The 16,419-nt window shown below is 36.7% G+C and overlaps 2 protein-coding genes across 2 annotated transcripts; both read left to right on the forward strand.

Moving 5' to 3' along the window:
* Window positions 1-227: 227 nt before the first annotated feature.
* On the forward strand, window positions 228-12,370 carry LOC139432650 (uncharacterized). The gene is made up of 3 exons (XM_071201413.1): window positions 228-1,080; window positions 1,131-1,446; window positions 11,781-12,370. Exons 1-3 carry the CDS (start codon window positions 407-409, stop codon window positions 12,282-12,284), a joined length of 1,494 nt encoding a protein of 497 aa, XP_071057514.1. The 5' UTR covers window positions 228-406; the 3' UTR covers window positions 12,285-12,370.
* A 3,063-nt stretch (window positions 12,371-15,433) lies between these two features.
* On the forward strand, window positions 15,434-16,413 carry LOC111422086 (juxtaposed with another zinc finger protein 1-like). The gene is made up of 2 exons (XM_023055292.2): window positions 15,434-15,824; window positions 15,881-16,413. The coding sequence occupies exons 1-2, from the start codon at window positions 15,520-15,522 to the stop codon at window positions 16,353-16,355; spliced, it is 780 nt and encodes a 259-aa protein (XP_022911060.2). The 5' UTR covers window positions 15,434-15,519; the 3' UTR covers window positions 16,356-16,413.
* Window positions 16,414-16,419: the final 6 nt, after the last annotated feature.

The raw sequence follows: 16,419 nt of genomic DNA on the forward strand, positions 1-16,419 counted from the left end.
GATTTTAAGTAAGTTACAGCAACTTAAAAAAAATTAAATGCCCCAAATCATAATTACAAATCAATTTTTTATTATTAATAATAAATAATTATTTATGTTATTTATGTTATTTAATGAGTCGGTTTTATCAATTAAAAGAAAATGTTATTGTTTATTAATATGAAAAAGAAAGTACACCAGAAAATGTTTTTAAAAATAATTATCTTAATAAAACCAAATTCACTAAATAAACTGAAAAAGGTTTTTGTTGGTTATTTCTCGTTATTTTAAGGGAATTCCCCTCTCTATCTGTTATGTTCACGGAAAATCCCCAACTCGAATATTCCACAACTCCATAATCATTTAGCAAACGTGTTACATTCATTTGAAACGAAATACTCGCCCATTTATTAATAAACGATTAAAAATGGCTGGAAAATCTAAAAAATACGAAAATCGTAAGAAAAATAAAAAGGAACGTAAAGAAAAGGAGCAACAAGAAGCATCTGGTGTCACCGAAAAATCTTCAGAAAGCTTAACAGTGCCTTCGACAAGTACTGATGATGTGGAAATTAAAAGTGAGGTTATGTCAACGAGTCCCGGTTGGAACGTTGATAATATCGCTAAAACGCTTGAAATTACTTCAAGTGATACATCACAATGTCCCGAAGAGTTACAGCAAGGACCTGAAGGAACATCTTCCTCGAAAAGTGAGGTAATTGATGAGAGTTGTGACAAGCCGAAAAGAAATGAACAAGAATTTAGGAATGAAGAAGAAAAATTTCGAAGAGGTGAGCAGAAATATTATCAAGTAAGAAAGGATTATCACGGAAATAAAAGCAATGAAAAGTTTGATCAAGATTCCAAGGGAACACCAAGACGCAATTATCAAGATTCAAATCGAAACAATTCAAGAAGATCGTCTGCATCGCGAGATAGGGAATTTGATAATTGGGATTCAAATAAGTTTAATAACGATGAAGAAACTGAAAATGTTATCGAAACATTTGGGGATTTATTTTGTGCTGATGATGAATACGCCCTTGGTCATTGTGTAGCAGAAGATATGAATATGGGAAGTGGGATCGCTACCGAGTTTAGGTATTATTTATTGTCTTACTTATCATGTAAATTAATTCTTTGTTTTTTAGGAGCAAATTTAAAAGGGTTGATGAATTATTGGAACAAAGAATACGACAAGGTGATGTTGCAACTTTGCTTGTTGATAAAAGATACGTTTATTATCTGGTAACAAAACGATATTCAAATGGAAAACCAACGTACGAAACTTTGTTTCGATCTTTAAGAAGAATGAGAGAGCATGCATTGGATAAGGGCGTTAAAAAAATCGCGCTCCCAAGAATAGGATGTGGTTTAGATGGGTTAGAATGGAAAATGGTGAAATCTATGCTACAATTTATCTTTAAAGGTGTTGATGTTGAAATAAAAATCTATAATTTCCAACAGGTAATTTATTAATATTTTTTTTAATTAGTATTTGTCATGATTCTATGATTTATTTTATTACGTGTGTGAAGTTGGCCATAGATTTCAGCCATAGATTTTAAACTGAAAAAAATGCGTGATCGGGGTATTATTATTATTGCTGCCGGGCTGGGGAGGGCGGCCCCTCTCGTTACCGCGACCTATAAGATCTATTGTAACTTTAGCCCTCCAAAGGTTTAGGGAAATGTAGGTCCTTAATGAACCTTAGTATTGTCCTGAGGTCTTGAACCTTTATGTCGGTGGTGGCGACGCAATTGCACAGTATATGTTCAGCAGTTTCTGACTCGTCGTTGCATAGTTGACAAGTTTGATCCTCAGCTTGTCCAATGTGGAAGAGGTGGTATTTTAGGGGCACATGGCCGGTCAGGTAGCCTGAGAGCGTTCTTTATCTGAGGCATAAAACCTCTTTGGTTTTGTTTTGCGACGGAGTTATCATACTCTTCACTTGTCTGTGACCTGGAAGTTCTTTCCAGCGTAAGGCTATCTTTGAAGCCGCCCAGTTGTTGATTATTTGTTTTAGGTGGCTTTTTTGTAGTCCACATCCAGGTTGGGGTCCAATGAAGGGCGTGTTTGCTGCCTCTTTGGCCAGCTTGTCGGCCTTCTCATTACCCTCAATGTTGCTGTGACCTGGAACCCACCATAGGGTAACATCATTGCCCCTAGCGAGTTCTCTCAGGTTGTTGGTGCACTCTCTGATCAGTGCGGCGCCACACGTGTAGGCCTGAATTGCCTTTAAGACGGCCCGACTGTCTGTGAAAATGTTTATGGATGCACCTTTTTGTCCCTTCTGTAGGTTCAAAGCGGTGCAGAAGTTTGTAGCAAGAACTTCTGCTTGGAAAATTGTTAAGTCCGAGCTGAGGGGCAATTTGATGTGGCTATTTGGTCCACTGATGCCCATGCCTACTCCAGATCTTACTGTCTTTGAAGCATCGGTGTACCAGGCTAGGGCTCCTCTTTTTAGTTGAGGCCCAATCATCCCTGCTACTAAATATGACCTTTATACGGTTGGTTGAAATTGTGTTCCGTCGGTATAAGGTCCGTTTTAATTTCAATCAGGTGATTTAGACATGGGTCTTTGAGGATCTCGAGGTGTCCTCTGAGGTTACCCTGCTGCATCAACTTGAGTGAAGAAACTGTTTTCAGTGATAAGGCACTTAAGGCTGCCTCCTTTTGTATATATATATGTGGAGCGGTTTGAGACCGAGTAGGGCTTCCAAAGCAGCCGTCGGACAGGATCTCATTGCACCCGTTATGTTAAGACATGCTAACCGCTGGATTTGTGCCAGCTGTTGTTGAGCTGTCTTATGTTTTGTTTTTGGCCACCAAACCAATGAGGCGTAGGCGACCATGGGTCTGATTATTGCTACGTAGGTCCAATGAGCCATTCGTGGTTTGAAACCCCAGTTCCTTCCTAGGAGCCTGCGGCAGATCTGGTTTGCCATGATGGCCTTTTTCCTCACCTTATCTAAGTGTGAGTTCCAGTTTAGTTTACTGTCAAGTATTACCCCTAGGTATTTAGTTTCTGTTTTGAGGTTAATAGTTCTGCTTTCAATGGAGGGTGCTTTTATTTGTTGCTTCCTTCTCCGAGTGAAAGGGACTATTTCGATTTTATTGGGATTGATGCTGAGCCCATTGCTTCTGCACCAAGTACTGGTGAGTAGTAGGGCTTTCTGCATTAGCTGAGTTATGATTGAATCATATTTACCTCGGATTGTGATTACCAGGTCATCAGCATACCCTTGTATCTTAAATCCGTTTTTAGTTAGGGGTTCATCAAGTCATCAACTACCAGGCACCATAATAGAGGTTTTTTTATAGTCAGCGACTCGCCTCCCAGACTGGCTGTGATCTGCCGACTTTTCAACATGGCTATACACCACTTGATTGTCGACGGATGTATGTCTTTTACGTTTAAAGTCTTCTCTATGGATTCATATGAGGTATTATCAAACGCACCCTCTATATCTATGAAAGCACAAAGGGCTATCTCTTTGGTTGCAATTGCCTCCTCTAAGGTGCTAGTCAAAGCATGGAGAGCGGTAATTGTTGATTTTGCTTTCTGGTAAGCATGTTGGCTAGGGTGGAGTGGATTTGTGAGAAGCACTCCATTCCTTAGGTATTGATCGATTACCTTTTCCATCCCTTTAAGGAGACATGAAGTTAGGCTAATTGGTCTGTACGCTTTGGGGTCCGCGTTTGAACGCCTACCACCTTTAGGTATGTAGACCACCTTTACTTTCCTCCATAGAGTGGGTATATAGCTAAAGCTGTAGCTAGCTATATATAGGGATATTATTATTGGGAGAAGTTCTTCTAAGCCTTTTTGCAGAAAGATAGGCAGAATTCCATCTCCTCCAGGTGATTTTAGGGGCTTGAAATTCGAGATAGCCCACCTTACTCTGTTGGGTGTGAAAATATTCCCAGCTGTGCTGCGAACCCTACCTCATGGACGGGTTATGTCCATTACTTCAGGGTCGGCATCTGCATGGGGGCAGACTTTTGAGGAAGGAAAGTGTGTACTCAGTAGGAGCTCCAACGATTCCTTAGCATCCTCTGTATATTTACCATCTTGTTTGCATAGGTGGCCTAGATCAGTGTTGTGATCTTTTGCCAAGATCTTATGCAGACGAGCAACTGTAGGCGTATTGTCTATGCCTTCACAGAAGCTGCGCCAGGTTTTTCTTTTGGCTTTGCGGATAGCCAAGTTATATTCCGTTAGGGCTTTTCTATAGACATCCCATGTTTGCTCGAGTTTGGAATTCCTGACTTTATTACATAGTCTTCTAACCATGACTCGCTGGTTTTCAAGGTCCTTATTCCACCAAGGCACATTGGATTGTGCTCTTTTGTGTTTTATTGGACAGCTTGATTCATACGCACTATGTATGAGATTGTTTAGTTGAAAAGAGGCTATTTCGAGATCCTCTCTGCTTTCAATCTTTGTTTTGATTTCATCAACCTCTTCGCCGATGTGTCTACAAAAAGAGCACCAATCAGTGAGTGAGGGGATTCTGAATTCTGTTTGTTTTGTCATGTCTGCTACAATGACAAAGCGAATATGCTTGTGATCCGCTAAAGTGATTTCACGTGAAACATGCCAGTTTGCGATTTGCGACCTAAGGCGAGGCGTGGCTAGGCTTATGTCTAGCACCTCTTGTCGACTCTTGGTAACAAAAGTCGGTTCGTTACCTCTGTTGAGGATATCTAAATTTGTAGTTTGAAGGTATTGGTAAAGATACTCACCCCTTTTGTTTGTGTCTGAGCTGTTCCATGCGAGATGATGTGCGTTCGCATCGCAGCCCAGGAGGAGTTGTTTCCCCCTCTTATTGCAATAGTCGATGAGGTAGTTATGTATGTTAGTCGGGCTGATAGGGGTTTCTAATCGATCCCATTTCAACGGCATTACATTCCTGGTCGCTTCTTGCTGCAAATTCGAAAAGAACATTTTCTAACCATTCCTCATATTCCGAGAAAATCGGTTTTCTTCAAACATTCGCAAATTTCGGCCGATTCGGTTCGGGGTTTCTAGTCGATCTCATTTCAACGGCATTGTATTCCTGGTCGCCTCTTGCTTTAAATTGGAACAGAAAATGTTCCTAATCATTTCCTATTTTCCGGAAAAACCGATATTCTTCAAACATTCGCAAATTTCGGCTTGTTCGGGGTTTCTAATTGATCTAATTTCAACGGCATCGTATTCCTAGTGCCCTTTTACCTCAGATTCAAAAAGAAAATTTTCCTAACCATTTCTTATATTCCTGGAAAATCGCTTTTCTTCAAACAATTGCAAATTTTGGCCTGTTCGGGGTTTCTAATCGATCTAATTTCAACGACATCGTATTCCTGATCGCCTCTTGCTCTAAATTGGTACAGAAAATGTTCCTAATCATTTCCTATTTTCCGGAAAAACCGATATTCTTCAAACATTCGCAAATTTCGGCTTGTTCGGGGTTTCTAATTGATCTAATTTCAACGACATCATATTCCTGGTGTCCTTTTACTTCAGATTCAAAAAGAAAATTTTCCTAACCATTTCTTATATTCCTGGAAAATCGCTTTTCTTCAAACAATGCAAATTTCGACCTGTTCGGGGTGTCAAATCGATCTAATTTCAACGGCATCGTATTCCTAGTGCCCTTTTACTTCAGATTCAAAAAGAAAATTTTCCTAACCATTTCTTATATTCCTGGAAAATCGCTTTTCTTCAAACAATTGCAAATTTCGGCCTGTTCGGGGTGTCTAATCGATCTAATTTCAACGGCATCGTATTCCTGGTGCCCTTTTACTTCAGATTCAAAAAGAAAATTTTCCTAACCATTCCTTATATTCCAGGAAAATCGCTTTTTTTCAAACATTCGCAAATTTCGGCCTGTTCGGGGTGTCTAATCGATCTAATTTCAACGGCATCGTATTCCTGGTGCCCTTTTACTTCAGATTCAAAAAGAAAATTTTCCTAACCATTCCTTATATTCCAGGAAAATCGCTTTTTTTCAAACATTCGCAAATTTCGGCCTGTTCGGGGTGTCTAATCGATCTAATTTCAACGGCATCGTATTCCTGGTGCCCTTTTACTTCAGATTCAAAAAGAAAATTTTCCTAACCATTCCTTATATTCCAGGAAAATCGCTTTTCTTCAAACATTCGCAAATTTCGGCTTGTTCGGGGTTTCTAATTGATCTAATTTCAACGGCATCGTATTCCTAGTGCCCTTTTACTTCAGATTCAAAAAGAAAATTTTCCTAACCATTTCTTATATTCCTGGAAAATCGCTTTTCTTCAAACAATTGCAAATTTCGGCCTGTTCGGGGTTTCTGATCGATTTAATTTCAACGGCATCGTATTCCTGGTGCCCTTTTACTTCAGATTTAAAACGAAAATTTTCCTAACCATTTCTTATGTTCCGGGAAAATCGTTTTTCTTCAAACAATCGCAAATTTTGGCCTGTTCGGGGTTTCTAATCAATCTAATTTCAACGACATCGTATTCCTGATCGCCTCTTGCTCTAAATTGGTACAGAAAATGTTCCTAATCATTTCCTATTTTCCGGAAAACCCGATTTTCTTCAAACATTCGCAAATTTCAGCCTGTTCGGGGTGTCTAATCGATCTAATTTCAACGGCATCGTATTCCTGGTGCCCTTTTACTTCAGATTCAAAAAGAAAATTTTCCTAACCATTCCTTATATTCCAGGAAAATCGCTTTTCTTCAAACATTCGCAAATTTCGGCTTGTTCGGGGTTTCTAATTGATCTAATTTCAACGGCATCGTATTCCTAGTGCCCTTTTACTTCAGATTCAAAAAGAAAATTTTCCTAACCATTTCTTATATTCCTGGAAAATCGCTTTTCTTCAAACAATTGCAAATTTCGGCCTGTTCGGGGTTTCTGATCGATTTAATTTCAACGGCATCGTATTCCTGGTGCCCTTTTACTTCAGATTTAAAACGAAAATTTTCCTAACCATTTCTTATGTTCCGGGAAAATCGTTTTTCTTCAAACAATCGCAAATTTTGGCCTGTTCGGGGTTTCTAATCAATCTAATTTCAACGACATCGTATTCCTGATCGCCTCTTGCTCTAAATTGGTACAGAAAATGTTCCTAATCATTTCCTATTTTCCGGAAAACCCGATTTTCTTCAAACATTCGCAAATTTCAGCCTGTTCGGGGTGTCTAATCGATCTAATTTCAACGGCATCGTATTCCTGGTGCCCTTTTACTTCAGATTCAAAAAGAAAATTTTCCTAACCATTTCTTATATTCCTGGAAAATCGCTTTTCTTCAAACAATTGCAAATTTCGGCCTGTTCGGGGTGTCTAATCGATCTAATTTCAACGGCGTCGTATTCCTGGTGCCCTTTTACTTCAGATTCAAAAAGAAAATTTTCCTAACCATTCCTTATATTCCAGGAAAATCGCTTTTCTTCAAACAATTGCAAATTTCGGCCTGTTCGGGGTTTCTAATCGATCTAATTTCAACGGCTTCGTATTCCTGGTGCTCTTTTACTTCAGATTCAAAGAGAAAATTTTCCTAACCATTCCTTATACAGGGTGTTTCGGTGACTCGGGGAACAAATTTAACCACATATACTAGAGTGAAAATGATGACGATTCATGTAAAAAATATTAGTAAAAGTCCTCAAATTTCGAAGATACAGGCCATCAAAGGTATGAAATTTTAACACATTTTTCTAAATATCTTAAACACTATTTATGGTAATGTGCTGAAATTTGGTACAGTATAAACTAATATCACGTATATCACGTACAACCATTTTGTAATTTAGAAGTTGGATCGGTCCGCGGGAACAATGCTATACAGGCTGTTCCTAAAATTTGTTTGCTCAGAACTTTTTTATTCGATCGTAACCCTACATTTATTTTTACAGTTTCTAATAGAAAATTTATTTTAGAAACTTTTATTACTCTTAGATAATATTGATGAAAATCACCGTTTTCGTGTTAAATGCAAAAATGTTAGGTTCCGATTTCAATAACACTAAAAAAAAAAAATCTAAGTCGGCCATGACAAGTGCAAATCGAACTGAGCCGTCATAAATAATAGCTTTGTTTGGTATCTTGCACTAACGTACACCAGTGCACACTTTTTCTTAAAAATAGTGTTTGGTAGACTGGTGCAAACAAGTGTAGATAGTGCCGCCGCGTTTGGTAAGCAATTGAGTTTTAAAAGTGCAGACACTTTTCACACCGACACGCCGGCAAGTGTAGGAAGTGCAGTGTAAGTCGACATAACCTTTAAGACGTATTTAGTTTTTTGAAAGTGTCAAAGTTAGATTTATTTAAACAAAAATAAAATATTGTAAGCTAGTAAAAACTGTACATCAGAATATTTGGGAACTAGATCCTCAAAGTATTTATCGATGCAAGTTCTTTTATCTTTTTTACTTAAAAGTAAAAATACATTTTCTTCATCATCGCTGTCCAATTCTTCAAAAATCATATCATTGTCTTCACTTTCGGTGTCAGACTCTAATAGGATCACTACAGGCAACATTTCCTTTTTTGATTTATTCATCTTGATTCTTTGATCAATAATAAATTATTCAACTTCCTACAGAAATAATAAAGATTACATAACCTATAACTGTCATAATAATCCGTTTTACCAAACACCTAAAATTGTTACACTTATGCACTTTGAAAATGTGTTGAAAACTGAGAGTTGTCAACTGCACTACACTTGCTACACTAGGAGTATTTATAGCAAGTGTACCAAACACAGCTATTATGTATGTAACATTTCCAAGTGTAGATTAGGTAAATCCCTTTTTAATTTGTTTTAGTTGATTTAATAAAAGATAATACAAAACAATAAATTTAATTTTAACGACAACGCTAACAGGAAAAATAAAACAAATACATAAAATAACAAGACAAGTAATAAAAAATACTATAGGAAATGTTCAAAAAGACCACATGTCCCTTCTGGTATTTAACGGAACGTCACTAAGAACTCGTCCAATCCTTCCAAATGTTGATGGTATGTAGGGCCATCAAGTCTTGACGGCAAGAAAACGGGACCAACAATGACATCCCCCACAATCCCAGCCCAAACATTGAGAGAAAATCTCCATTGAGATTTCCAAGTTTTGAAAAATTTTGGATTTTCTTCAGCCCAACTATGTAAATTCCTTAAATTAATTATTCCATCTTTGGAAAAAGTAGATTCATCGGTGAAAAGTATTTTTTCTAAAAACTGATTATCAATTTGTATTTTCTGTTGCATTTTCTGGCAATATTCCAATCTAATTGGATAATCGGTAAGTTGTACTTCCTGAACCTTACAGCAGTGAAATGGGTAAAGCTGCTGTTCTCGAAGAATACGCCACACAGTCGTTTTTGACGTCCCAAATCGCCTAGCCATGTCCGAAGTACTAGTGGTACTATTTTCTTCTGCATGTTCTAAAATTAACTCTTCCAATTGAGGAGTTCGAACAGATCTAGGGTTGCCGTTGTTCAGAAAGATATGTTTTAGTGATCCATTTTCTCTTAATCGGGCTTCAATTCGAGAAAACGTTTTTCTGTTGGGGGTTCTACGATTCGGGAATTTTTGCCGATAACGGAATTTCCAAGACATTCACCCAATGTTAAAAGCATATCGGTGTGTTCTCCAAACGTGTAATTTTCCATTTCGAACACTACAAGGTTTTTAGTATTTGTTTAAACGACTAAGCGTGTTTACAACTGTCAATGAATTCGTTTGTTAATTGTCATGGCAGACTTAGACTTTTTTTTAGTGTTATTGAAATGGGAGGCTACCATTTTTGCATTTAACATGAAAACGGTGATTTTTATCAATATTATCTAAGAGTGATAAAAGATTCTAAAATAAATTTTCTATTAGAAACTGCAAAAATAAATGTAGGGTTACGATCGAACAAAAAAGTTCTGAGCAAACAAATTTTAGGGACTCCCTGTATAGCATGGTTGCCGCCGCCCGATCAAAGTCAAAATTGGTTCAATGATTCTGTTCGGGGTGTCTAATCGATCTAATTTCAACGGCATCGTATTCCTAGTGCCCTTTTACTTCGGATTCAAAAAGAAAATTTTGCTAACCATTTCTTATATTCCTGGAAAATCGTTTTTATTCAAACAATTGCAAATTTCGGCCTGTTCGGGGTTTCTAATCGATTTCATTTCAACGGCATCGTATTCCTGGTCGCCTCTTGCTTTCAGTGATGGGCGCTGGGTAAATACCCGGCGGGTAGGTATTTCTAAAATGGGTATTTATCCGAGTATTTACCCCGGCCCAGGGTAAATACCCAAACAGTGGGTATAAAAGTGATACCAGTAAAAATATATCGATTCCAATAAATTTGAAGAGGAAGACGATGAGGACGTTGAAGACGAGGAATTGTCAACAATCAAAGACGTATTATCATTAGACGAATCTGTCGTAATTTAGATTAGATCAAGTTATTATGATTATTATCACCAAGCAGCCCTCTGCGTCCATTGTTGGACATAGACCTTCCCTATTCTGTGCTGTTTGAATCCAATTGTTAGTCATTCTTTTGACGTCTACTTCGTCTGTTCGCTAGCGGTCTCCACTCTCAAGCAACCGTTTTGTCCACTGCTCATTCTTCATTCGCACGACATAACCCGTCCAGTTCCACTTAAGCTTTGCCACAATGTTGACCACATCATTTACGCCAGTTCTTCTTCATAGGTCTTCATTTCGTATGTAGTCCCTCAGAGTTAGACCCAGGATCGACCTCTCCATCTATCTTTGCGCAACTTGGACCCTCCTGGCAGTGGTTACCATTAATGTTAAAGTTTCGGAGCCTTATGTCATAACCGGAAACACGCATTAATTGAAAGCCTTTCTTGGCCTTTTCTCTTGAAGATGTCTCTAAGATCCTCCTGTTTAGTTCGCTTGTTTGATTATCTCTCGATACACGAACCTCATAGCCAAGATATACATAGCTGTGAACCCTCTCAATCTCATTATCCCCAATAGCACGACTCTTGCACACACCTCCTTTAAGTCGTTCATCATTAGTTTAATCTCTCCAAGGCTATCCGATATAAGAACTATATCGTCCGCGTAGCGCAAATTATTTAAGCATTTGCAATCAATGTTTATGTGTTTTTGGGTCCAATCCAGTTGTTTAAATGCACTCTGAGGACTGTGATGAACAATTTGAGTTCAACAGTGTCCCGCCTTGTTTTACTCACAATCAGTACTTTACTACTTTTACTCTCTTCAATACTTTCATGCAATTTTACCGTCATTGTAGCATTCTTGTAGATGTTATAAATAAGTTTGGTATGTCGATAAGCGACTCTGCATTCTTGAAGTGCTTGCAAAACTGCCATCAACTCAATTTAAATTAAATTTATAAATACCTCAAAATACCCATCCTGAGTAAATACCCCCGGGTATATATCCAGGATATTTACCCTTGAAAATAAATATTTAACAACACTGCTTGCTTCAGATTCGAAAATAAAATTTTTCTAACTTTTCTTTCTTTTACTTTCTAATTTTTATCTGAAGCAAGAGGACACCAGGAATACGATGCTGTTGAAATTAGATCGATTAAAAACCCCGATCACGCTTTTTTTTCAGTTTAAAATCTATGGCTGAAATCTATGGCCAACTTCACAAGCGTTATTTTATTTTGACTTACTATTTTATTCTATCGTTATTTCAGAATCATGGCAAGACTAAACAAAAATTACAAACTAAAAAAGAAAAAAGCGAAAAGAAAAACGTTAAAAAATCAAATAAAAAAAAACATTAATTATTATTATTTATTTATTTTTCTAATTTAAGGGAAGTCAGAGTGCGATCCAACCACCGAAACCAAAGTGTCGTGTTAAAAATGTATTAAAATCCGTAGCTGATATTGAAAGTTACACCATAATAATATATCCTTGCTCGAGAGATGAAAATATCACTAAAACAATGACTGATTTGGATAAAAAATTTAATATTCGAACCGATTATGGTAGATCAAGAAGAAATCTTGGTGATGTTATAAGAACAGATACAAGATTGAATTATATTCTTTATGGTGTCGTTGTAAAAGAAAGAGCCCAAGATCCTGTTAATTACGTTCATTTCCAACGTTGCATTAAAGAGATTAATCAGCGTAACAATAAACACGACCAATACGAATATGTTGCAATGGAAGCCTTTAGGGATGATCCAGATAATATGGTTATTAACAAATTGGTCAATTTGATGAGAAACACTTTTTATTATAATGTAGAAGTTTATATTTGTTGGCCTGAAGAGTTGAAGCAATTCGCTCCAAGGGAATTAGAATATTCTTGAAATAATATTTTTTTAAGCTTTTTATAATATTTCTATTGGGTTTTATCTTAATCATTTAAAAATAAATTACTAATTATAATACTAAATTATATTTTTTATTAACAATAAGGATACATTTTTTCTACTTAAAAATAGATACTAAATTTCTTGGACAACTCTAAATTTAAAAAAAAAGTTTCTAATAACTAAAAATTTCTAGTATCTACAAAATTTGGGGTAAAAAATTAGAATTCTTAAACGATTTTAAAGGTAAAAACCGCTTTGTAATGTGTCAATTGATTTTTAATAAATTAATTCTTAAAGATAACCTAAAAAAAATTTCGATTCATTGTGATAACTTCTTTGAGTTTATTTAAAAAATTATTGCTAGAAATTTTTTATATTTCTATTACAAAAATTAATTTTCAATAAAATTCGGTGTTTTAGTACACATTTCTTCTACTTAAAAGTAGATAGCAAGGTATATATTTATATGATTATGTCTAGGTTCCTATACAGCAATACTTTAGAAACCTAGAAACATTCGGGTTTACGCACACGTCTCTCAGTATAGCTAAAACCGAATGATTCTAGTTCTTGTGTTAGTTCTAGTGATAGTGCTAATCTAAAACTAGAACTAACACTAGACTTAGAACTAGAAACATTCGGATTTAGCCGCACGTCTCTCAAGACGGCTAAACCCGAATGTTTCTAGTTCTCGGTCTAGTGTTAGTTCAATAAAAATAAGCAACATAATGATACTCAAATTAGAACTAAAACTAGAAACTTTCGGGTTTTGCCGTGCGTCTTTTAATAAAAGGTTTGACGTTTCGGATGCCATGTTGCAACCTTCTTCAGAAACTGGTTCGAAGTGACGAGATCAAAAATCGGTAACTATACAGGGTGCCCGGAAATTGCGTTCATATATTTAAAGGTGTAATTCTACATAAAAAATCATGAAGAAAAGTTCATATAAAGGTGTGTCCTAAAATGCTTCCTAAGGGAGGTAGAGTACTTTGAAGAAGACGTTCAATATGTGGTTATTTCTCATTATTTCAAAAACTACTAGGGTTAGAAACACGAAATTTTGCATATCTAGCTATTTTTACTGGCGAACGTGCGGGTCATGCTACGGGCGCTCCTCGACCTATCCATCTTTCACGGTAGGTTTCATTTAAATATTGCTGTACTTGAACGCTGAAATGAGGAGGAGCCCCATCATGCATAAACCACATTTCCCTTCGTGTTTGATACGGCACTTCTTCCATCAGTTCAAACAAGGTATTTTGCAAAAAGTTAAGATAAGTTGTACCGTTGAGACGGTTATCAAATACATGCGGTCCAATTAAATGATCCCCAGTAATACCAACCTATACATTAATAGAAAATCTTTCTTGATGTTTCGTGGCTAAAACATTCTATGGGTTTTTATCGGCCCAAACATGGATATTATCGAAGTTAATAACGCCATCTCGGGTAAATCCAGATTCATCGGTAAACAACACTTTTTCCGGAAAATTTCTGTCATGGCGCCATTGTTCCATAATCCAACGACTGAACTGTAGTCTTGGGATGCTATCGGTGGGTTTTAAGGCCTGCACCTTTTGGAAATGATATGGATGCAGTAGCTCATCTTTAAATACCTCCCAAACGGTGGTTTTCGGCACATTTTCTTGTACCGATAATCTCCTAGTGCTTGCTGTAGGATTGATAGCTGCTGCATCGAGCACCCTTTCTTCCACTTCTACAGTCCTCGTAGTGCATGATCTTCCACAGTCGTAACGATTTTCCTTAAAGCGCCCAGTTTCACACAATCTTCTATGGATAGAAACGAACGTTTGTTCACAGGGAAGTTGTAGGTTTGGATATCGTTCTGCGTACAATCTTCGTGCTTCTCTGGCGTTTCCATCAGCTCTACCGTACGTAAAGTGAATGTTTGCCATCTCTTCGTTTGAGTATTGAACCATTTTGATTTAATTAAACGTAAATTATAATGGTTGTTGCACTAAAATAATTTTTTATCGACCGTTTGACAGCAAAGATCAACAAATGAAAGGAGCCTACTAAGATTTTTAGTGATAGTTTAATACACATGTTTGTGTGCAGTATTTTACTTAGTATTATTTATCTTGAAAACGAGTGGTCGTAGACTCGACGTTGCATCCAGTTTGGCCAACATAAACCTTCCCACAACTACACGATAGTCGGTAGACTCCCGCTCCTGTTAATGGAGTTAGTTTGTCCTTGGCTATCGGGAGTGTGTTCCGAATTTTGCTGACGGTGCCGTACCGCACTACAGATAAATCCAAGTGGTTTTGTACTTACCGTGTCCTCTTTCTGCTTTCGCTGCTTGATGGCCTGGTTGATGTCCCTCGAAGTGTATCCATTCTTCTGCAGCACGCCTCGTAGAAAGTGTTGCTTCTTCTTCAAGTTCTCTCCTTCACATAGTCTCGCTGCTCGCTGAAATAATGTACGGATCATGGACCTCTTCGGTTGGGGATGATGATGTGAATCATCGCTTACTAGTGCTACCTACCAGCCGTCTTAAGAGAGACACAGCTAAACGGATTCTTTCTAGTTCTAGGTTCTAAAAAGAAGGGTTGCTATTAGTCAGTTTTAAGCAAAAAAATACACTAGGAAAATTCGAGACCGCCTAGAAACATTCGAGTTTAGCCGCACGTCTCTCAGTATGGCTAAACCCGAATGATTCTAGTTCTAGGTCTAGTTTTAGTTCAATAAAAATATGCAATATGGTGATATTTTATGCTAACTATGCTACCTATCACCTACCAGCCGTCTTAAGAGAGGTACAGCTAAACGAAATGCTTGTAGTTCTAGGTCTAGTGTTACTTCTAGTGCTAGTATTAGTCTAGTGTATATTTTGATTTAATTACAACGGACACTATTCTTTAGTTTTTATTATGTTTAAACAAATAACTAATTAAATTCGTACCTACAGTTTACTTAAAATCAAAAATTAAGTTGAATTATATACCACACTAAATATATTAAAGTAATTCAAGTTCATTACTTTAAAAATTTGAATTATTTCTCGTATTATTTTCCGCCAATTACGTAATGCGCAGTATGGTTGCGTATAACGTACAAACCTTGGATAGTGCTTAGAATAAACATCTCGTAAAGTCCCTAGATTAATCTAGGGACTTTAATCTATGTACAACTCAAAATTTAAAAAACCAGCTTTTTGGTTAATTTTTTATAAAACGTCAACACATCCTCTAAAGTTTCAATAACCATGGCAGGTTTTAACTCAAACTCGTGTACTTATCCAAATTGTGGTAGAAAATATTCAAATTTACCCGATTTGATTTATCACATCGAAGATGAGCACGTTGATTTTAGTCCGGAAACTCTTTCAGCGGTGGAAAATTCGCAACCGACGTACGTCCCGATGAGTTATATTTTGAAATTTTCCACGTTACATCCTAAAGAAAAACATTCCGAACCAATTACAAGTTTACGGCAAGAAAATCAACTTTTAATGGTTGAATCGGAAACTTCATCGACCGATTCATCCGAGTCAAATTTAAATTATCCAAAGTAAGTTTATGCCTTATTCCAAACTATGTATATCGAAAAGTTGAAATTGTTTTTAGAGACCCGAACGATATAAGTAACCAATTTAGAGAGGACCCATCGAGTATTAAACGATTAATTTGTTTGATTCCTAATTGTAATAAAAGATACAAAACCATTAATGGTATCAAGTACCATATTAAAAATTGTCATGAGAAGAAGTTGGAGCCGAAAAAGATTCACAAATGCCACTGTGGAAAATCGTACAAAAGTCAACACAGTTTAAGAGCTCACAAAACGAATCATTACGAAGTACCAAGATCGTTATCTCGTAAGATGTCTCAATGTGAAATAGCTGGATCATCTAATGGTTATTTTCATGAACCTCCCAAACTTCCCAGTTTTAAGGGGTGTTTTACTAAAAATGCGCTTACATTTAACCAAACAGATAAAAAAATAAGTGATCCATTTATTTTTCAACATCCAAGAGAACCAACGTTTGAAGCTGGATCTTCAAAAATGGATCAATATACTAATGATCCATATTTAGGTTAAGTTTGTTAAGAATTGTTAATAAAACATTATTTTCTTAAATACATATAATTGGTTTTAACGTTTA

Source organism: Onthophagus taurus, chromosome 1 (genome assembly GCF_036711975.1).
Source record: "Onthophagus taurus isolate NC chromosome 1, IU_Otau_3.0, whole genome shotgun sequence".
Classification (NCBI taxonomy): domain Eukaryota; kingdom Metazoa; phylum Arthropoda; class Insecta; order Coleoptera; family Scarabaeidae; genus Onthophagus; species Onthophagus taurus.